General features: G+C 36.0%; 1 protein-coding gene across 3 annotated transcripts in view; it reads right to left on the bottom strand.

Moving 5' to 3' along the window:
- The window catches only part of gpm6ba (glycoprotein M6Ba), a 57,132-nt gene that overhangs the window by 12,811 nt on the left and 20,380 nt on the right, over positions 1 to 23,941 (bottom strand). The window contains exon 1 of one of the 3 annotated variants that reach the window (XM_051119937.1): positions 20,273 to 20,621. The exons of 1 other annotated variant lie outside the window; for it this stretch is intronic. In XM_051119937.1, coding sequence (XP_050975894.1) covers positions 20,273 to 20,336 — 64 coding nt within the window. In that variant the 5' untranslated portion in view covers positions 20,337 to 20,621. Of the gene's footprint in view, positions 1 to 20,272; positions 20,622 to 23,941 lie in introns of those variants that run through there. One more of the 3 variants, XM_051119952.1, reaches the window with a different exon arrangement.

Here is a 23,941-nt window from a genome sequence, read left to right as displayed (position 1 = left end):
AGAAACGGAACAGGAAAGACCAAATAAGGACACAGGAGGGCAAAACCAACAAAACAGTCCACAGGGGTGTGACAGACCTCATCTAAGCACTTTAGTAAAGTACTAAGTGCTGAAGAATCATTTCTTTTAATAGGTAAATAACTCTGGGTATCGTCAGCGTAAAAATGAAAAGACACCCCATGCCTTCTTAGAACCCTGAGGAAGCATGTACAGGGAAAAAAGGGAGGGCGTCAATATCGAGCCTTGAGGGAGGCCACAGGTGAGATGAGCAACGGAGGATGAAAAATTACCTAATTTGACAAATAAATTCTGTCAGATAAAAATGACTGAAACCACTTAAGGACCGTACCTTTCAGCCCCAAACTGACTCTAACCTAGATATCAAAATAGAGTGGTCCGCAGTATTAAATGCTGCTGATAAATCTAAAAGTACCAGGACCACAGAATCACCAGAGCCAGTAGCTAAAAAGGATATCGTTTAACACCCTGAGAAGGGCCGTTTCAGTACTATAAGCAGATTTGAAACCAGACTGAAAAATTTCAGAAATACAGTTACGATTTAGGAAGAGCTGCAGTTGGTCAAACACAATTGTTTCTAGAACCTTTGAGATAAATGGTAAGACAGAAATGGGATGGAAGTTATTCAAAATAGAAGGATCTAGTGAAGGCTTCTTGAGATGCGGAGTGACAGTAGCCACTTTAAGATTAGCAGGAATAGAGCCAGCTAAAAGAAAGGCACCAAACCTGGCCCGACAGTATCAACAGTTAATTAAAAAAATTTAGAATGTATGATGTCATAAGGACAAAAAAGATGGTTTAATATTAGCAATGATGTTTTTAAGTGATTGTAAAGTTTTTGTTCAAAAACATCCCAAAAAACAGGATGCAGCAAGGAAGTGGGAGGTTCAGTGTGGAGAGAACAGATATTGGGTTTTAAATGACAGATTTTGCTGATGAAGTGTCTCAAGAATCTTTCACATCAGAAGCATCAGCCACTGTATTAACAGAAGGATTATACAGAGAACTAAATCATTTGTATTTGTACAGATTTTTCTATAGTGCATATAATACTTTGATATATATCATTGTTTACCAGACTAATGTACCACATTAACATGGTAGATGTCAAAAAAACAAGCAAACAGCATTTTTGTACTTGTTTTGCAAATGTACTGAAGTATGTGTTTACAGCTCTTGGTTTGAAGTTTTTTGCACAATTTAAGGTCATAGTGGGCCTCTTATGTAATCCAAACAAGATAAATGTTTGTATGAGCATTGAGTAAAGAAAACAGATGTAAGAAAACAGAAAAAGCATTTTATAACTTGCCTTTACTTTTATTGCTTGCTTTTATTGCCTCACTTTTCTGCTTTCAAACTGTACATATATTAAGAGTTAACAGGGATTTTGACTGAAAGGGGTCTTTGGAAAGTCATGCTAATAGAAGAGCACACCAGCAGGGTCATTTCTGACATCAATGGGCCCTCTGACCCTCCTGTCACACACTCACATTAGTGATGCTAATTCATTTTTACAGTGAACAGAACTTCTTTGAATATACAAAACCATCTGTTCCGCACTGTCACACTGTTACCTACTACAACAGCTGCTGCTTAGTTCATAATAGACCATTTAAAGAGGTAAAATGGTTTCTCAACATGAAGAGGATGATTACAGCCGTTATCTGACAGCAATATAAAATTTCATTTAATATGTGCTGTGACTGGTTAGATCAGGAGTGGTTGTAAAAGAACATATGGCTACTGCAGTTAAGCTGGGGAATGAAACATGGCAGGTTAAGATAGGGAAAACTTTACTTCAGGTTATTTGACTATCTTTCCAAGGTATATTTTTTTAATGGTGCCACTTGTGTCCTATTTCCTTGTGTTTGTATTTCCTTGTAATTTCTGCTAATTTGACATGATGTGACATATGGCTATTACTACTATTATACTACGCAATTAAAAATATTGAATTACACGTAAGTTTTGTTTTTGATAGCTTTTAACGGCATTTTTGTTCTCTGAAAATGCATAATTCGTCCATCTCTTTCTGCTTAATGGTATTATGTTGTTACATTTCTACCCTTTAAAGTAACAGCTCAAAAATGAAAATTCTGTCAAAAGGAAGAAAATTACGATTTCTTGAAAGTACAGCAATTACCTTTTCAAAATGAAGAGACTACTATAAAAATAGACTCTACAAATTCCTGACATTTTCAGGCAAAAATGCCACTGCTTCCTGAGAATGGGTTGTGTTACACATCCAAGTTGAGTTGCAGCAATCAGAGATTTGGACTTGTGATATTCTTCAGCCAACCACATTTATTATTATTCTTAATGCTTCTGCAAACTCATTTCCATGAGTGAACTCCTTAATTCCTTATTCGTAGGTCAGGCAAACCTGAGACAATACAGAACAGAGACAATAGAACGAGAGGAGATACATGCTGCTTGTGACATAGAGTGCTTATATAATGCTTGTTAAAAATAGCTTCAAACACACTCACACACACAAAGAGGAAAAAAAGAAGAGCGTAAAATTGCACACTCTTGCGTGTGCCACTGGTGTTTCCATGGCAACATTGTGCAATTGGTCTCCTTAACACCTCATAATTGCAGCCGTGTTAATATCTTTGGGATATCTTACTATTTTAGAAATCTTCTTCATAAAATAATTTGAGAAATGACTGAAGTATGATGTTGTTATTTGCTCTTGGGGAGTTAGTAAGACATTGTGACACTTTTTGTACACGACCCTGTCTAAATGAAGAGACGTGAATTCAGGTTGTGTGTTCAATAAATAAATTCATTATTATGACTAAATTCAGAATAATACCAGTAAGGGCGTTTCTTGGAAATATTTTAACGCCAAAATAGTTTACATTATCGTTTTTTTTGTTTGTTTGTTTGTTTGTTTGTTTTTTTTTAAAGATGAAACAATCAGACTGAATTTCTAAAACACTGACCAATCTCTTAAATGTAACGTCTTTCATAATGAGTTAATGCATTCAGCTATATTTGTTACTTCATTTTTTAGTATCACAGTACACCCTAAAATATTATTTCTATTTAACTGACATAAAAGATGAAATAACATTCTCAAATTACACTCCAATTTTATAAAAAAAAAATGTATGGTACTTTTTAATGTTTATGCCTTACTCAAACATTACATTGCTCATTTTATTCTTCAAAAAAGTACAGTAATACTTTAGTTTAATGACCAATTCTCACTATTAACTAGTCGCTTATTAGCATGCATATTACTAACATATTGGCTGTTTAGTACTTATAAAGCACATATTAATACCTTATTCTGCATGACCTTATTTCAGATTCATTAATCCTACCCCATACCTAAACTACCTATTGTCATCAAATGTACAATAGTCTGTTTTGGCAGTCAACTCACACCAGGGAGCCCTGCAGAAATAAGTTGTTCCGAAAATCTAAAATGTGTTTGTCAGGAAGCTCTGAAAGTGGAGATGAAGCTCTGAGGGAAGCAGCTGTGAGACCGTGTTACATAATAAATCTATCCCATTAATGTTAATGAGCTAATGAGGTTAAACCAGAGGTGCTGAGATGCTGCCTGACACTGTAGATACAAGCCGGGTTACAGTAAAGCTTAGTGGTGCTGACAGAGAATTGATAACAACTAAAGAAATGAAAAGTTCGTGCACATTTTGACTTTGAAATTCATTGGGATAAAAAGTGCTCTTACTCAGAGCTTCCCTGTGCCTGTTGAGGACCTTCAATGGGCATCTGTGACAGTGCCTGGACCGTTCTCCATTTATCAACAGTGTTTAAGAGCTTTAATGGGCCATAGACAGGCAAAACAGGGTAGCTCTCTTTGCAGCCATAAAGGAAATCAATGAACTATTCATTAGTGTTGAATTTAGAATGCAAAGATTACACGGGTCATCTCTCTCCATCTCTACACTCAACTGTCTCCCACAGCTATTTAACATCATATATATATTTTTTGTTTTCTTTTCTTTTTTACTGTGTTTTACTAACATTGTAAAATAACTGGAAGCTCTAGCATGTTCTATAGAAGGAGAAAAAGTGACACTTTTTGTTATAGACAAATATAAAAATTTATAAATAATTTCCAAAATTATATTGATGATTTGGTACAAGCCTTACATTTTGATTTTATATTAATCAAACATAGAAAGTAAAAAGATACCAGATAAACATTTATAGAAAGTAAAAAAGATTATTTATTTTAAAGAATTACCATACTTAATCAAAATATTTTCATGAGACATAAACCAAAACGTTACTAAATGTAGGTCAATACAATAAATGTGTGCATTTGTACAACTTAATTTCCCCATAAACAAAGCTAAATAACCCTACTGAAAAATAAATATACTTCATTGTATTTAAAATATATTTATTTAATGATAGGTACACTAAAAATAGACTGACATGTTCATCTGAAAATACACTCTAAACTCCAAACTTAGTGCACTACAAATTCAGTTGTAAAATAGTATACTTTATAGTGCACAGGCTAGGTTCATAATTCTATCTATCATCATGTTTGAAACTTGTTAAAAGTGATTTTCATAATGGTGTTCTCTGAGCACAAAATATTTTAAATATGACCTACAAACACACACACACCCATATAAACTAGCTGGATGAAACCTTTGAAAGAGGATGCCCCACTTCATAAACCTAATGACATGTCCATGCTCACTCAGCCTATTCAGTTTCTGTAAGGCTGGAATGAGGCAACTCATCTTAGGGTCCCGTAGATGTATGATGTATGGGGATTGTTTGTACTATATTGTTAGGAGAACATACATTTGCACTGCTTTTACTGTAATTAGCTCTGACCCTTTCATAGTTGCATAGCTTTGCAGACACAGTAACAAAAAATATATTATTTAGTTTGCATGTTTTGCCTTCCTGTTTTGATACATGCCTATGAAGAGTCTTTGTTTATAACTGGAAGAGGAGTTATTTTTCTCTCCTCAGTTCTTCCTGTCTAACACCCTAGACATCCTTTCGCACCCTAGACATGCTATATAAAAAGATGCACAAGCACAAATAGACTTGACTTTGAGTGAACTGCCTTGTGTCTGTCTCATTTATTGTCCCTGACATCAGTGTTCTACTCTGGTCTGCAATTCCTGATAAAATATTTAAATTTTATTCTAACATATATGTTGTCTTATCATTAAAGTAAACAATGTTGCTTCTTACCTGAGTTCTCACCTTAGACTATGGAACAAGAGACAACTTTACATTCTGTGTAATGATATTTGTTTGTTCCTTCGCCCCTTAAAAGTATCAGAAGTATTGTAATAATGTGATTTTAACACAGACTTAAATATAGACTACAGTATGTTCAGTGAAGGGGGCTTGATGAGTCAGTCTCTCCTCATCTTACTTTCACAGGCTGTGAAATGAAATTCAGCAACAACTGGTTCTGCACATTCACATTCTTCCACCAAAGACCGGCACTGTCTAGTGTGCCCAGCAATAAAACTAATATTATGCCGGTTTATGCAATTGTTTCCTGCAGCGTTAATGACAGATCATGTCAGGTAAAAGGGAAGCGAAACATTCTGCAGATTATATTTAATATTGTGTCCACTGGCTTTATGTCTTTAACACTTTGCAGTTTTACACACTTTCGTGTTCTATACGGGCCACTCCATGTTTATTTTCTTGCACCGTTTGCACCTTTTTTCTTAGCAAGTCAGTCTTTAAATCCATACAGGCCTAATTTTTGCTGTCTTTGATGGAAAAATCTGTTTTCCGAAATAGTACTTGTAACAATATAAAAAGAACACAAAGTAACCACAGTTTTGCACACTGCATATCTGCTTTGGTGGTGCAACTGGTAAAGGGAGTGCACTTGTGTCACAGCGACCTGGGTTCAAATGCAGTCTGTAGTGCTTCCTACTTTCAATGTACGTATGTCTATTCCCAGTGTGTCTTTAATGTCCTCTACGTAAGTGAGTGAAAAATAAATAAACTGCAATGTATTTAAAATACATTTATTTCATGCTAAGTATACTACAAATATATTTACATATTATGTACTTATTATGTAATAAAAATACCCTGCAATTGTACTTTTACTATACTAAACTGGCATATTTAAATTCTGTTAAACTGGAACAACTAATTTTGTACTTAATCCACTTTAATTGTGCCGAATTAGTGCTGAAGTCCAACTAAAGATATACTGAAGTATATTTGATTGCATTAGGTACACTTTAAGTATTTTGCATTTAAAGACTGATATAATTTGAAGATCACACAATCCTCATCAATAGTGACATTAAAACACATTTTAGGCTTAATATTAAGAAATGTGCATTGTGCACAAGTAGTACTCCAATTAAAGTTTAATTACAATTTTTATATCAGGAACCTACAAATGATGTCAGTAATCATATTAATGGACTTAAACTATAAATAAATGCACTTTAAATCTATTACTTTTTTTACTAGGGTGGTATGCTGGGGGTGATAGTAAAAGGCAAATTCTTAAACTGTGCCATTATTTGTAAAGATTAATTTATTGCATTAGAAGCACACAATAATGATGCCATTAACACAGTCACTTGGAATGCCATTGCAATGTGTTTTAAAATCACTAAAAGTAAAGGACTTCAGTTTGTTATTAGCATAACAATAATGTGTGTTCAGCACTCTTACAGTGTAACTTAATTGTAATGTCAGCTAAATATGTTTGAAGTTTATGCTGAGTGAATTTCTAAACTTAAATACAAGAGTGGATATTTAAAGTATAAAGTATTTAAAGAGTACTTGAAACAGTTCCACTTTAGCACAAACAAGTATATTTACTACTACTATAGTTGAACTTCAGCAGTGTTTTTTGCATGACTACAATTGCATTTAGTACAAAATTAGTTGTGTCAGTTTAACAGACTTTAAGTATACCAATTGATAGTGTGCCACAAATACATTTAGTTACACAAAAGTACATACGAATAAATTGTGTTTAATTATGCTATTTTTTCCACTAGGGAAGCTACAATATGAAAGTGTGGATGTTTACTGTTATATATATTAATGTTTATTGTTATACACACACACACATACACAGATATATTTAGAGATATTTCTATATGATTCAACCCATACAAAGTGGTGTATAAAGCCACATAAAGTTTGGTATAAATTAATGTATTTATGTTGATTTAGCGATATTAAATCATATTTTTGACTTAATTTAGATGTTACCTTTCTCAGTCTGTTCTGCACATCAACACTGTGCTATCAAGACAAACTGAACAAAACAGCTTTAAATTGATTTGACCAATAAAAAATGCACTTAAAAAATAACAAGGTCATTTCACTTTTTTCAGTGAAGACACACAATACCAATCCTACGTCAAACATCTGTCAAACATTGCTGTCAACAATATAAAAATGCAAAAAAACAAGTTCAAAATCTTGTAAAACACAGAGCCACCAGCCTCTTGGGAGTAACAAGAAAACCCATAAAGAGGCCAATTGATCTGAAGCTCTGACAGCTGACCGTTTCTGGTTCAGAATCATAGATCAGGTCAGCTTTAATCTCTGCTCGACATGCAACACTAAATGACCCAAAAGTGAGCACCAATGTTCATTTAGCATTTGGCATTGCTGCATTTGGTAAGTCAGGTCAGATTATGCGATGTCAGTGAATCCGTGCATTTTGATGGAGAGAGAGAAAGGGAGAGAAAGGCAGGCAGGAGTTTTATGAGTTGAACAGACCTAGATGGGTAATGGTTTGGAATTGCTTTCGTCCACCCCCACCTCAGCGGCCACTGCCAGATGCAGCTGCTATGACTGTGATTTGTTATATGAATTTATACATGTAGCTAGAAGGCAACAGCTGTTAAAAACTGAGAATGGCTCTACATGATAGGCTTTAAATGTAAAACTTGCCAAACCTTGATGTTTATATAATCCAATAATATATTAATTAACTTCTTACAAAATGGCTCAGCTTATTTTGAGCACACAAATGCATCGAACCCATGAAATACCGCATGAGGGAAAATAACCCGTTACAGTTTTACACACTTTTTGCAGAAATTTCCAAGATGCAAATATGATGTCCAATAAGAGATAAAGCTGCCAAACATTGATCCAGAATAAAACAGAAGGCCTCTGTCCTGCAAAACACGTTTATGTAGGTGCAGACATTCTAAAGGGCTTCTGAATGGTTGTTGCTTCTCTGTGAGATATTCTGCAGTGATAAGCAGAGTGAGCACTTCCCTCACAACCTCTTTTCACAACAGTACAGTAGATCCTCTGCCAGAGAGTTTAGCAAGGTTTTCTCAAATGAAACAGAGAGTGAGAAAGACGGAGAGATGGAAGACAGGAAAGAAAGAATGAACGCAGATTTTTTTGGCCCGGGGGCTGGTGAAAAGTGGTTGCCATGGTAGCGTTCTGCCCACGACCCAGTTGAGTGCACCCACATCTGACTGTCTCCGCAATGCCACGGTTTCTACATGCTTCCCACTCACACACTAGCCCAGGGAAAAGAGTGTGTGCGTGTGTGTGTGTGTGTGAAGCTGACCTGAACTGTGATGACTTAAAGGACAGAGATATTGGTTTTGCAAGCTTTTGTCTATTTTTTATCTTTACAATTATTGGCATAGTTCATTCAACAATCTTTTTTTGTTCCAAACCTTATTTTCTTTCAACTGCAAAGCATTCAAATTTAACTGTTTTTGTCCATGTAATTAAAGTCAGCAGAGTCTGATGTCCATTTTTGTTTTATAATTGAATTTTGCAACACTGACACTGTTATTGAACAGAGCTGAAGCAACTTTGAACTGAACTGATCTGAAAAATGACACTACTGTCTTCTGTAGAGCTGCTTCATAGTTGAAGTGAACTTTACACAGTTACTGAACTGAGTCAATACTGAGCTGAATAGTGACACTATTGTCTTCTGTAGAGCTGCTTAACAACAGAATTTAAATTTTGCCTCATTTGATGAAGTCTGCATCATAGATTCTGTTTATTAGCGTGACGCTGCTTTGAGTCAATCTAAATACATTAATTACATTGTAATCAGTACAAACACAAGCTGTAATAATCACTGTTTAACTGCACTGTAAAGAGTGGAAAGGTGCAACTTTTACTTTAAAGTGTCCCTATTATGGATTATGAAAGGTTCATATTTTGGTTTTGGGAGTCCCCAACAACAGGCTGACATGCATGCAAAGTCAAAAAACACTTTCATCGTCTTATACTATGCATTTTCTTTAATTTATTTCCTCAACGACTCCCAAATGGTTTGATTCAATGATTCATTTCCTCCTTTGCACAATGCTAATCTGCGGTGATTGGTCTGATGACCCAGTCTGTTGTGATTGGTCTACTGCATGCAGTGCATGTCAGAAACGGAACGCCCATCACCATTACATTACACACCCAAACAGCCATGGTATATGCATTAGCCCAACGCAGAAACCTATTGATAAAGCACTGCAGTTTGTACACCAATGTATTGCTCGATTCTTTATCCTAACTCCAACTAACAAAAACAACAAACATTCATCGACACATTTCTAGACAATTGCAAGCGAGCAGATTTTACTATTTGTCAGTTAGCCAGAGACCTACAAGCTGCGCAGAGTGAACGCAACACACAACTAAATACATATTTTGCATACTGCGGAGTACATAAGAGAAACAATTTTTAAAGTATTACTCCACTTTCAGAATAAAAATGTCCTGATAATTTACTCACCTCTTTGTCATCCAAGATATTCATGTCTTTCTTTCTTCGGTCGCAAAGAAATTACGTTTTTTGAGGAAAACATTCCAGGATTTTTCTCCATATAGCGGACTTCAATTGGGATTAACGGATTGAAGTTTTCACTGCAGCTTCAAAGGGCTCTATACGATCCCAGCCGAGGAATAAGAGTCTTACCTAGCTAAATGATCTGTCATTTTCTTAAAAAAATTATATTTACACACTTTTTAACCACAAATGCTCATTTAAGACAGTTAGATATTGAAAAACTCCCATCTAATTTTCTTCCTCCAACTTCAAAATCATTCCACATCCTTTTTTTGTAAAGAGTGTTTGACCCTACTTGCATGTTCACTAAACGTTGTAAACACTGGGTCGGTACTTCTGCAGCGATGTAAGACGATTTTGAAGTTTTTCAACATACCCTAACTGTACCCTAACGGATTTACCCTCACAGTGCAGAGCACAGCATTTTCTCGACATGATGGTATCCACAGGAATCCACTACAGTGTTTTCCCGGGTCTGTGTGCGGAACAAGTGGGCGATATGCTAATGTTTCATGTTGACGTCAACATGAAAGAGCTTGGGATTCATTTTAAAAATGACTTGTTTCAATGATTCAGAGTTGGCTCTTTCTTTTGAGAGACAATAACTTTATACACAGTGTACTTTCAGATTTAAAACTTTGCAGGATGTTTTCATTCACTTAGAGCTGTATTACACACTGCATGAAAGGTAATTTTCAAAAATCCAAAATAGGGACAATTTAAATAGATATTTCTACCTAATTTAAATTTTTGTTTTGCTGCTATTAATGTGTGACACTGCTACATTAGGGCTAAGACAAATATATATACTTCATTTTACAAAAGAAAAGGAAAGTAAAATACTGTGGAAATGTGCGTGTATAATTAAATTGATTTCAGGCTCTAACTTAAGTTCTCTTTCTTTTGTAATGTGGCAAGATTGGTGACTAATTCTGATGACATTCTCTGTGCGACAGTTCTCATCAGGGTCACCTCCTCCCACTTTGTGTGCTTTTCTGCAAAATGTGGAATATATAAAAAGGTTCTATTTGTATTCATTAACCTACAAAGTCACACATGTCCTGATAATGCTTTGAACTGTTTTAATGAGTGCTTTCCTAGATTCAACTGCACTTCAAACAGCACCGAAATCTTCCAGTTAAATGTTTTCTTAATATTTAAGCATTTGTGGGTAAGCATTGACCTCCCAAGCACATTAATTAACAAGACATTGTGTGAAAAAAATTAGAACAAGAATCCAAACAGCTTTATTTAAGGATTGGCGAATATTTAAAGGGTCATGTGCATATTTCTGCTATAGGCCATTCCTTTTTAGGAGTGGCATATTAATTTGTAGGCCGATTTTCTGTGCACTCTGAGAAGAATTCTCTCTCAAGCGAGAAAAACACTGACACAGTGTCAGTTTTGGTAGAGACACGGCCGATCTGTTCAAGCTGTTGGATCCCTGCCATCTCTCTCTGCCCTTATGGCTCATTATACATTTCTCTTTAATGTTTGCCATTGGCAAAATGTCCCATATTCGCCCTGTGCAAAGACTATATACTGTACGCCTTTATATTCACTCATGGCACTAAAGTGCTTTAGATTGAATGATGTTTATCTAACAAAGCACCAGAGAATGAATCTATCATTTGATAGCTTGAATAACATTGAACTCCAGGTTACAAATATTGCCAGCTCCTTTCATTCATCCATTTTATTACAATCCTTCATAAACAGGTATTATATTTCAAGTGTAAAAAAATGGTAACAAAAAATGGTTCATCTAAATGAACTGGTTTTAAAGCAAATATATTATTTAACATTGCTGAATCAACCTAAATGCATTAATCTATATCACTAAAACAACTTTAAATAGGTTAAACCATTTATAAATATTAATATCAGAATAACAATTGTGGGTTACCACTCTTTGCAGTGTAGTAAAAAAAAAAGTTGTATTTACAAGTTTTGAGTACATTAATGTCCAGAAAAGGTCATATTTACAACCGGGAAGTTTAGATGATTCCCATGCTGTGATTGCTAGAACAATAATAAGTGATTTTGCAAAGTAATTTTAACTTGTGCTATAATCCAGTAATATTAAGGTAAACTATCTCTTTAAGGCCAATTTACACTGCACCGACACATGCAGACAAACAGCAACAGAACAGACATGTTAGTTGAGTTTTGTATGTGTTTTATACTGACAAATGGTTAGGTTTAGGGGCAGTGGTTGGGTTACTTGCTCATTAATGTGTAAAAAGTTTAATGTAAAAAAATAGTTTTGACTGTTTACATTGAAAAAACACACCCCAATATATATGCAATAATGGTAAAATTATTTAATCATGATGCTAAAATTCCCAATGCCTTTCATGTCAGTATATTGACACCAAAGATTTCTTATTTAAAGCTATGGAGGACCCTGCATGTTGAAAAATTACACTAAAGGGGTACCCTGTGCGTCAAAAAGTGAGTGAGAATGTGTTGCTTATTTTAGACTGACATATATACAAAACTGTCAGATATTGTCCTTCTATGGTAATCATTACGATCACAAGAACTAATAATCGCTGTACTGTACTGCTGTATTGATCAAGGACTCTCGGTTAAGTGTTCTTTTTTCTGATTTGATTGAGTTACATATTTTGCATGTTTACCTGCACATATCTGTCAATGTTTTCCTTCAAGACTTTATACAGCTTTCTTTCTATTCATTCATGCCTTGTGAGTTTTCCTAACATTAGTTACCACTGTTTAATAAAGTTGTAAACCAAGTTATGTTACAAATCTAATTATGTTGATTCAGAAATATGAAATACACTTTCTGTAAAGCTGCTCTGAAACGTAGTATTGTATGTATTATAAATAATACAGTATTTAAAATGTGAAGCTGTATACGCAGTTAATAGCTTTCTTCAGTTTTGATTTCACTCCTACCAACTTATTTTATTTTGTTTGGCTATATCTTCTGATAGTTAAGCAGTGTTTTTTTATTATAAGTAAAAGCTTGTCGTTGATCAATGTGGAGGAGGTGAGGTCTGACCACTGTGAGAGCCTGCTGAGAGACAGACAGTGTTTAGTGTGAGTAAATGGCCGTAATTAAGTGGACAGATTTTAAAGTTGTCCCTCCTCTCAGCACCAACACTGTGTTGATCAATGCTTGATGCCATGGGTTTTAGCCCCAGTTCTACATGTGTTTCTGTGTGTATGTGTGGTCGTTGACTGTCTGTTCACATCCATCAAGAATGCTTGAGAGGAAATCAAGCGTATCTTTTGCCTTGACCTCACCCCTGCCTTTCTAACATACTCAAATGCTCATTTACAAACATTCACACAGAAACATACAACACATAGACAACACATGTATACACTATTCTGTCCTTTACATCACACAAAATTAAAGACTCAATCTGAGCCCTTCACATTACTATGCTGAAAAAAGGAATCAATGAGGAATCATGAGGAATCAATCTGTTCATGATCTTTTAAGATAAAATATAGTAATAAAAGAACAAAATGTACTCTCAAACATACTCAAATTGTCATTAACTGTTGTTAATTTTTATTTTTAATGAAGCAGTTCCATTGTTATAAAACTTCCCCAAAGAGCGTTTATTGAAACTAAGCTGCAAATAAGACTAATTTTGAACTTGAGCAACTTCTTACTTCAGCACTTCTGAATGCATCAACATACCGCATAACCAACCATGTGTTTTTGGGTGAACTAAAGGAATAGTTCACCCAAAAATGAAAATTCTGTTAATCAGACAGTGCGCGAGTACCCTGTTTCTGTGCTTTCCTTCCTATCTATCTGTAATAACAGACAAAGCAATAGTGACCACATAATAAATACAGTTACTCACACTTGTGTGGTGCGACATTACTGTCAAATCCAATATAGTCAGCACAGCATTGTCTTTCAGTTTCAATCTGTCTGAAAATCATGCATCGAGATGTGCCTTGTTTGTAAACGACTCTGTGGTAAAATGAAGTGACCAAGGGACCACATTTTTACTTACATTTTGGAACTTCATTAAAAATAAAAGCTCATCCACACTTTCGTAATGTTGGGGTTTAGAAGTGTTTTTTCACAACCACCCCAAAATGAAAATTTTGTCATTAATCATTTACCCCTATGTCGTTCCACACCTGTAAAAGCTTTGTTCGTCTTCCGAACACAATTTAAGATATTTTGGATGAAAACCAGGAGGTTTGTGACTGTCCAATTGACTGCCAAGTAAATAACACTGTCAAGGCCCAGAAAAGTATAAAAGACATCATCAAAATAGTCCATTTGCCATCAGTGGTTCAACCATAATTTTATGAAGCTACGAGAATACTTTTTGTACGCAAAGAAAACTAAAATAACAACGTTATTCAAAAATTTGTCTCTTCAGCGTCACCGTAGCGCCATTTTCGAGAATATCCGCTGGATGGATCTGTGTCAGCCCCAACACACAGTTACATTTTCTACATTTATTTATACTTTGATTCACATGAAAACAGCGTATCTGCGTGACGCAGCTGACATAGAACAGCATGCACTGTTTGCGCCCAGCAGACACTCTCCAAAATGGCGCTACGGTGATGCGGAGAGGACGAATTGTTGAATAAAGTCATTATTTTTGTTTTCTTTCCGTACAAAAGTATTCTCATAGCTTCATAAAATTATGGTTCAACCACTGATGGCAGATGGACTATTTTGACAAAGTTTTTCACACTTTTCTGGGCCTTGACAGTGTTTTACTTGGCAGTCAATGGTACAGTCACAAACCTCCCAGTTTTCATCCAAAATATCCTAAATTGTGTTCTGAAGACGAACAAAGCTTTTACGGGTTTGGAATGACATGGGGGTAAGTGATTAATGACTGCATTTTCATTTTGGGGTGGAGTAACCCTTTAAACTCACAATTGGAGGTTACCCCTTTTTGCAGTGGGTCATTGTGGCTTTAAATATTTCTCTAAAACTAGACAAAAGCTTAATGCGTAAATGATAAATAAGGCATTACTATGAATACATATGTCTTTTTTTCTCTCTGATAGAGAGATGATAAAAAAGGGATCAGAGAACAGCAGATTGCGCACCAGTGGGCTGAGTGGAGAGGATCCATATACAGGAGGATGAATGGCATCATGCAGGAACAGAACATGCTGTGCCAACCTGCCTATTAGTGCTGTTCATACCTATACACAACACAAATTTACACAAGCATAGGCCAATATTCATACACAGGTACATGTAAACACGCAAAAACATGAATGCACAAGCACACTTATGGAAGCACTCGCCCACACTCTCTTACACATACAAAAAAGTGGCTAAACAGCCATGTGAGTTTGCGGCGGCAGATGGAGTCTGTCAGCATGCCCTGAGTGAGCTGTTCCAAATGAAAGGCACATGAGGTTGTCTTTCCTCTCTGTGATTACTCTCACATGCTCACAGTACTTGGCAATCTTGAGGAAAGGCTAGGCTGATTAGGTATTGGTCACAAACTGTCCTGTTCATTCAACAGCACAGGGGCATCAAGCCCCTTACCTATGAATAATGCCTGCAACCACAATGACAGTGGTTGAAACAATATCAAAGATATAGACTTATATAAAGTTTAAGCAACAAAATTCACTCAATGTTCTTTAATGATTCAATCCAGGTGAAAGTTCACCTGTAAAACCCCAAACAGCTCTGAATGGTTCAAATTCACATTTTGACAGCATGTAGACTACAAAACTAGGTGTATAAGCTCCAGTCAAAGCCAGAGGCTGGATCTGAAGCCTTTAAACAAAAAAACTGCTCGTCTGTGAGAGCTACCGGACGTTACTAGAACCCCAAATGAAACAACATACCACACACAAGATTATATTATGATTATCACACTATGACATGACAGGCAAACTTACAGTATTATTCCCTACACACATATATACACTAAAAAAAAAAGTTTTAAGTCAAATACTATTTAATATATCAACCTACCTGCTAAATCAACCTAAATAAATACATTTATATTGGTTCAATCATGCAGAGTTATAGAATGTGGCTGTTACTCTTGTTTAAAACCGAATGGTGGGTGAATGAAACCGTATTACTCTAAAACGTATTCAACTGTTGTGTTAGAGAGAGGAAGGGGGGGAATTTAAATGGGAAGAGATTGAAGGAGAGATAGAGAGAGGGAGAGAGAATGAAAGTGGGAAGTAGTATGGGAACAGAGATCAGGAAAACTGATACTGGGTAATGAAAAGCCTAGTGTATAGACTACAGGCAGCACAAATATACACAGTGCTGGGAAGGTTACTTTGGAAATGTAATAGGTTACAGATTACAAGTTACCTTATTCAAAACGTAATAAGTAGTGTAACTATTATTTTATTAAAGGAGAGGTCCACTTCCAGAACAAAAATTGACAGATAATGTACTCACCTCTTGTCATCCAAGATGTTTGTGTCTTTCTTTCTTCAGCCATAAAGAAATTATGTTTTTTGAGAAAAACATTTCAGGATTTTTCTCCATATAATGGACTGGTATGGTACCCGATTTTGAACTTCAAACAATCCTAAGTGCGGTTGTAAACAGTCCCAGCCGAGGCAGAAGGGTCTTATCTAGCAAAGCAATCAGTTATTTTCTAAAAAAAAAAAAAAAAAGTTAAAATTTATAACCTCAAATGCTCGTCTTGTCTAGCTCTGTGATGTGCATGCGTACTCTGTGTAATCAGGGTCTATACAGTTAGGGTAGGTCTAAAAACTTCCATCTCATTTTCTCCTCCAACTTCAAAATCATCCTATATTGCTGTTTTATCTTTTTTGTAAAGGGCGTTTGACCTTCTTTGCACGTTCACGTTGTAAACACTGAGTCTGTGCTTCTGCAGTGATGTAGGACAATTTTGAATTTGTAGGAGAGAATGAGAAGGGTGTGTTTCGATGTTACCTAGCTGTACTGATCTGGATTACACAGAGTTCGCATACACGTCGCAGAGCTAGACAAGATGAGCATTTGAGGTTAAAAAGTATATAAATTGTAATTTTTTTCACCAGATAAGACCCTTCTTCCTCGGAGGGGATTTAGAGCCCTTTAAAGCTGCATTTAAACTGCATTTTGGAAGTTCAAACTCGCAGGCACCATAGAAGTCCACTATATGGAGAACATTCCTGAAATGTTTTTTTCTCAAGAAACATAATTTTTTTTACGACTGAAGAAAAAAAGACATGAACATCTTGGATGACAAGGGGGTGAGTAAATTTTTATTCTGGAATTGAACGTCTACTTTAAATACTCACAGCACCATATCTGCATATGTATTAACAGTAGCAAGTTCCAGCATCAGCAGCAGTAATCTACAAAAACAGCAATTACCAACAGAAGCAGCAATTCAGCAGCGTAGCAGATCTGTTCCGCCAAGACCAAATACATTAACACTGTCATATCCATTACCATGCTAAAATCTTCAGAGAGTTGTCATGATAGAACTCTATTTGTATTAGTATCCCCCAATGTATATGAAGACTTAGTAGGCTTTTAGAAACTTACCTGAAAGCAATCTGTAGTGAATTATTTTGAGTAACTTCTCCCACATTGCTAATACATATTGAATACTAACACCAAATAAATGTGGCAAGAAAATAAATACTGCACATAAACAGAATTTTTGTGCATCAATTCTTTCATCTTTCATCAAGTGTACCTTAATGTCAACAGTGGCAATATTGGTCTAAAGGCTAAAAGCAGACCACAAAAAGTGTTTTCCATTACTGTACAGTAGACAAAAAATGTGAACAGTTATTTCCTGTGAGCCAATTCTTTAGTGCTACCCATCCTACATATTTCCTGACTACAAAATCAGATGTTAAAGACACATTGACTCTTACAGTTACGAGAGACCATTGCCATTTTCATTTTTATCTTTCCCACCTATAGTACTACTACCCTCCCCTTTCAAGTCACAAGAATGATGTAATCCTTTTGATGTGGAAAGTGCAGGAGTTATGTAAAAAGAGAAGCGTGTGCATGCCGCCTCCTCTGCCCTCCTTCCTTTCTATGCATGTGAGAGAAAAAAAGAAAGAGCGACAAGGAAAGAGAGAAAGACTCTATGCTCTATTAATTCTCCCATCATTGGCGTGGGAAGCATAGACAAGTACCCCAGTACGCTATCAATCAAGAGCAATTGTTGGTACATCAGAAAGATCAGAAAGTACAATGAATTGATCAAATGGCAATTAATACTCAGAAAGATTTGAAGGGCCATGAACAAGGTGTCCAAAATAAAGAATGATGGAAAAAATGATGTATCAACAAAAAGACAACCATATGAGCCTGCAGCCAATGAGGCCCAAAAACACTTGTTTATCTGATCTCTGAATAATTATGAAATATGTAACAGTATGTTCTACTGTCTTATTTATTTTACAGAAATTTGTAAGGAACCGTTGCACAGTGCAACTGTAATGCCAAGTATTTTTGCTTTTTTAATTATTAAACTCATTTTAAGGCATTAAAGTTGACATAAAAATTTCAGCTGACTTCACTTTCATACACATTTCTGAGTAAAAAGGGAAAAGGGGAAAAAAAGTGGGGCAGGACTTGATTTTATCCATTGGTTGTTGATTGGATTGTGATAAGAGGGTGTTGCAATGAGTGTCAGAATGGAGGCAGATTTGAATCCAGTTGGCTCAAATGCAGTGCAGCTTTGAATATGCCAGCAAGGAGTAATTCATATATATCCATGGATGAATTGTTCACAATAAAGCCAGTAACATGCATTAAGAAAATGAATCAATTCAAGTCATTTTGATTTAATGTCATCAGTTGGCCCATCCAGGTTTTCTGTGCCTTATTACTGAACAAAGCATCAAAGCACCTGTTTCATAATAACTGTTGCCTTAAAGGTCTACTTCACAGCTGAGAAGATGAGCTTTTAATAAAATTGGCTGTCTAAGCAAAAACATTAAAAAAACACCCATAATGCACTTTGATTCTGGCACCGCCCCTCTGCTAATCTGACTGTCTGTGGTCAAGAATAGAAAAATGCAAAACATACTGCTCATTTACATAAACTACTGGAACTGTAACAATAGTTAGCTGCAGATTGGAAAAGTTATCCTTTAAGTGAACAAATTATTTGCCTCCACAGCTCAAACAATGACCATAGAGAAAGCATCTACAGCAAACGGACCTATCAGAGACCAACAGTACTTGCAAATATATCAAATTTTCATAAAGACCACTTATGTCTGCATATTTTAGTTGTGACACATGGTACTATTAGGTCTCTCTCTCTCCATAATGCATTAATCTAACCATGCTGATGGCAAAATTGTTCAAAATTTAACATGGAAGAGAGGATAAGAGCACAGTGGAAAAAATACAGCCATATGGAAGTATCTGCTTGAACGTCATGATAGTCATGATTTTATGGTACACAGCATAGTTATATGGTGAAGCAAATGCACCAGTTGGTGGAGTGAAGGAGCGTCCTCCTTGTTGCTTTGATGCTTGTAGAGAACTTGGACTTTATTGCACAATAGCACAGTTATTAAATCCATAACTCAGTCAACATTAAAATATTGCAGGAATAGTCCAGAAGCATGTGGTGGGGAGGGTCAAGAGGGAAGTCCTCGAGCACTGCTTATGTCATGATGGGTTTTATTATTACAGAAAACCTTGTTGAGATAATCCTGTACCACAATCTGTCTCTGAACTCGTTATCACAAATAACCCGTATTTACAGGCACACATGGGCGATTTATGTACAGTTCCCTTATATACGGCGCTTTGGGAGCATGTTTTCTTCAGGTGCTGTAGGTTATGCTACAGTGCTCGTTTACATATTCAAAGCATACATTGGGTTTCCGTATTTGATACTTTGCGAAAGCACTAAAAAATAATACAGCAAAGGAATTCATCAAATTTATATATCAAATTTATCCACAACCAGAGAAATTCTTCCATTAGTTTAAGCAGCGAATTCTACAGCAATGTAAACAACACCTTCAATACAATGCGACACCTCCATCTCGCCACCATCAACAATACTATCGACACCAAGACAAAACAACATTTAGAATATGCTTAATGCAGTGATACGATATAGTATAGTATTTATTATTGATGCATCAGACAAAGGAAATGTGTTTTTCATTGCTGAAAGTAAATCACTAAGGTAACAGGAGCAGCGCTTTTTCAAATCATCATCACTGGCAGCGATGGAAACGATTCTCCAAAGACGCAGAGGAGAGATCTGACATCACCAGCGCTCCAAAGGTACCTTAAAATGCGCATTCCCTAATCGAATAAACGACGTAAAAGAATTTTAACGTTAAGTGAATGACACGAGGAGGATCACTATCAGCTCAATCAATAAAATATTCGATCGATTCGCAAAATGAACGGCGCGCAAAGCGAAGCCTTAGCAAATAGGTTAAGCCGCTCTCTAAACATCTAGCACGAGCAGAATAAATCCGAGTCGAAATACAAAACAAAACGAATACACAGTTACAAACCTTTGCTTTCTTCCCTTTCATCCTGATTCTCCTCAGCCGTCGTTTCTGGTTTCATCCCATCCATTTGGAAACGAGTATGTTGGATACACTTCCCTTTGCCTGGTCTCTCTCGCTCCAATATAGGAGTGTATTTTACAGTCCACCTCAAATATGTAAATGTTTTGTCAGAACGGTTTTCGGCGTAGATAATGGGTTCATAAACGATACGAGCTCAGTCGAAGAGGGTCTCGCGTAAATGAAGACTATAGCCTACAAACAGATACGCGGAGGAGAGAGAATCCGTGAGAGGCGAGGAAAAACAGCCACTCCACTGCCAGTCAGGTTGACATAAACAGATAGTCCCAGCTGTAAACAGTCACACATGCTCCCTCTCTCTGTCCCCCTCCCTGCCCGAATTGATGGGAGGACAGAAAGAATAAACTGTACATATTAGGACAGGGGTCACATAGATATGAATTGTAAGTGATGTGTGCTAATAGGTGAGACCAGTACAGGCGCTTCAAGTACTATTTTATTCTAAATTTCTACATTTAAATGGTGTCTTCCCCTTTGAGTTTTCTAATAATGAAACAATGGTCAAACAAAGAAATACCATCTGTCTGGAATCCTCTTAAACAGTATTAATTCTCATGCACATGACCTTCTGCTGCATTCAGCTGAACAAAAGACTTGCACATACTGGTAAAGTGCAACTGTCCAGGAAGGAGAGCACACTAAATACCATCTCTATCATTACCATTTAAGGAGCCTTAAAACCAAGAGGCTATATATGAGGTACTTCTACAGTCCCCCTGTTAAAAAGCAGACACTCCTGAGGAGTGTCACATTAAATCCTGATCCTGAAATAGATGGAACCCTACAGTTTATATAGGATTACTGAATGTACAGTATACTTGGACATGACTAATACTACTAGCATGGACATAGCTAATAGCAAAGCTAAGTAATGTACACTTAGTGTGATTTCTAAATTGTCTAAATGTCTGGGTTTTAGCTTTATTTTGTCCTTTATGTCCTATTTTTTTTCTGTTGTAGATCCCACTTTCTCGCACACTTGGTCGATAATGTGCAATGCCTGCACACTATTGGACAAACTTTTTTCAGTCATTACCTTCAGCAAGTATGAAAACAAAAACCAGAAAACAGGAACAAGAGGACGCATGGTCACCCTAGTACACTGTAAAGAGTGATGACCTGCTTCGGCAATATAATATTCAGCGTTGTAATAAACTTCTGTGATTTACTAATTACACTGACTTAATAGTATGATACATGGAAATGACCCATAAAATGTTTCTATAGTGATGAATCTGCATGCATCACCTAAGATTTTACAACAGTTGTGTTTGTTAAACAGTTAATCTTCAGCTTATCATAATTATTTTATTATGCAAAAGGTTTATTACATTACATGGCAACATCTAAATTAAGTGGTTCTATTCAAGTCAAAAATATTATTTAATATTGCTTAATCAACCTAAATAAATGAATTTATACCAACTAAACTACTTTATATGGGTTATATGATGTATAAATATATCTTTAAAATAACAGTTGCAGGTTACCACTTTATGCAGTGCATAAAAATACAAAAGTGAACTGAGAAAGGCATCAAAAGATTACTGTCCACCTCATTTAAACGCTATCCTTCCTTAGGCATTAAAAACACAGCAAGTAAAGGAATGCAAGTGGTAGTGGATGTGCTGTAAACAACCTCAAACTTCTGGTTGTAATTTAGAGTTCTTACCTCCTTTAAAGTGTCACATTTTACAAGCAATTTAGGATGAAATATACAGCTTGTGTCAACAAATTTGAGCCTATGAGTCAATCTTTTACTTCCTGGAAGGTTGCTGAACAGAAACAACCTTGTCTTGGTGGATGAGGAGAGATTAGAAAATCTTTATCCACACTTCTCACTGAAATTATATAGTAAAGAACTGAGGTGTCAGAAGAACAAATAAGGAGGAGAATTTTTGTGTATTTCACATTTATTTGAAAAATATGTGCCCTAAAATTGTTCCACAGACAGTTTTCAGAGGCACCAAATTAAAAAAACTTAGAGGTGCCACTTTTCTTTGTTTTTGCCGCTGTTTGTCATCACAAGTCACATTTAAGACTACTGGGGGGGTGGAGCCAAAGATCATATGATCCAATGGGATACACTGAAACTTGTCATGAGGTGGGGCTCAGGGACCGTTTTGCTCTGACATACTACAATAATCTCTAAATTTGTAGGTCACCGTCACAGATTAAGTGTTTGTTTGGTAAATGAGAAATGGTGTCTGGCACAGTTTATCTTCTCACAGTCAAAAAAACAAAACAAAACAAAACACATGCACACACAAACTCAAAGCTATTATTGTATCATATTTGTAACACACTTTGGCCTAACCTGGTCCCCAACCTATTTTAATAAGCTCAAAATCATAAGATATTGGCCATAATGTTTTTTGGTTACAAGCCATAAAAAGGAGAGGTTTGAAGAAATTTGTTTTCAATTTAACTTCAAAGAACATATTTGTTGTTCACTGTCAAAAAAGCCAAACTAAATCCGTTGTGGTTTAGTGTTGGAAAAAATCACATCCCTTTTCCAAGGGGTGAATATTTTTTATAGGAATTGTAGTTCTGCCAAGTTTTTACTGCAAAGCCTTGAAGATTTATTTAGAAATACTCTCTCGTTCTTAGGTCAATGTAAAATGGAGGCTCTTGGTCAAGACAAGAAGTTTGTTGTATCTATTTGTCTATAACAGTGAATTTTTTTCTATACACCCTCAGAGCACAGCAGCCCACTCTCCCTCAAAATAACTGCATAATCCCTCATGGCTGTGCAGTTTAATTACTCAGTTTGCAGTTTATTAACAGAAACAATAGCTACATTTGAGGTGTCCACAGAAGCTCAGAGTAAGACCCATTTAGCTGACAATAGAGAAAATAATGGATGAACACTGGCTGCAATTTATGTTGCAGAACTTCATAATCCCAACAAACCAATACAACCAATAAAAAACCTTCAATAAAAACGGTTTAAGACTAATCTGAGTTTTAGACCACATTAATCATTCATAACAGCAGAACCAGCCGTGGGTAAAAGAAAAGATTATATTGTGATTATTCATTTAAAAAGTAGTGCATTACTATTACTTTTATTATTACTATTGTAATGTTTTAATGACCACTGAGGAAAATGTAAAAAAATAAATAAATAAAAATAGTTTAGACAAAAAAGAAACTACAGGATAACAGCAGAAAGCACCAAAAATAACATTAAATAACATGATACTCAATCTGACTTCCTTTTTTTTTTGCTATAGTATAGGAGAAGGAAAGAAAAGGACATGACATGTGGCCAAGTATGTCCCATTCTCAGAATTTGTGCTCTGCATTTAACCCATCCAAGTGCACACACACAGTAGTGAGTAGTGAACACACACACACCATGAACACACACCTAGAGCAGGGGGCAGCCATTTTTGCTGCGGCACCCAGAGAACAGTTGGGGGTTCAAACACTCATACTACTGATCATACACTCACCGCTACCACTCTGCCGCTACCAAGACTCAAATCTGCGACCTTTGGGTTATAAGTCAGACTCTTTAACCTTTAGGCCACGTTTGCCCCATGTGTTTAGCACATGGACTGGTAAATAGTTGTTAAAGGAAGTTAAAGG

This window comes from Labeo rohita, chromosome 1 (genome assembly GCF_022985175.1).
Source record: "Labeo rohita strain BAU-BD-2019 chromosome 1, IGBB_LRoh.1.0, whole genome shotgun sequence".
Taxonomy (NCBI): Eukaryota; Metazoa; Chordata; class Actinopteri; order Cypriniformes; family Cyprinidae; genus Labeo; species Labeo rohita.
The sequence above is the reverse complement of the archived record's forward strand: the minus strand, read 5'-3'. Positions and strand labels throughout refer to the sequence as shown.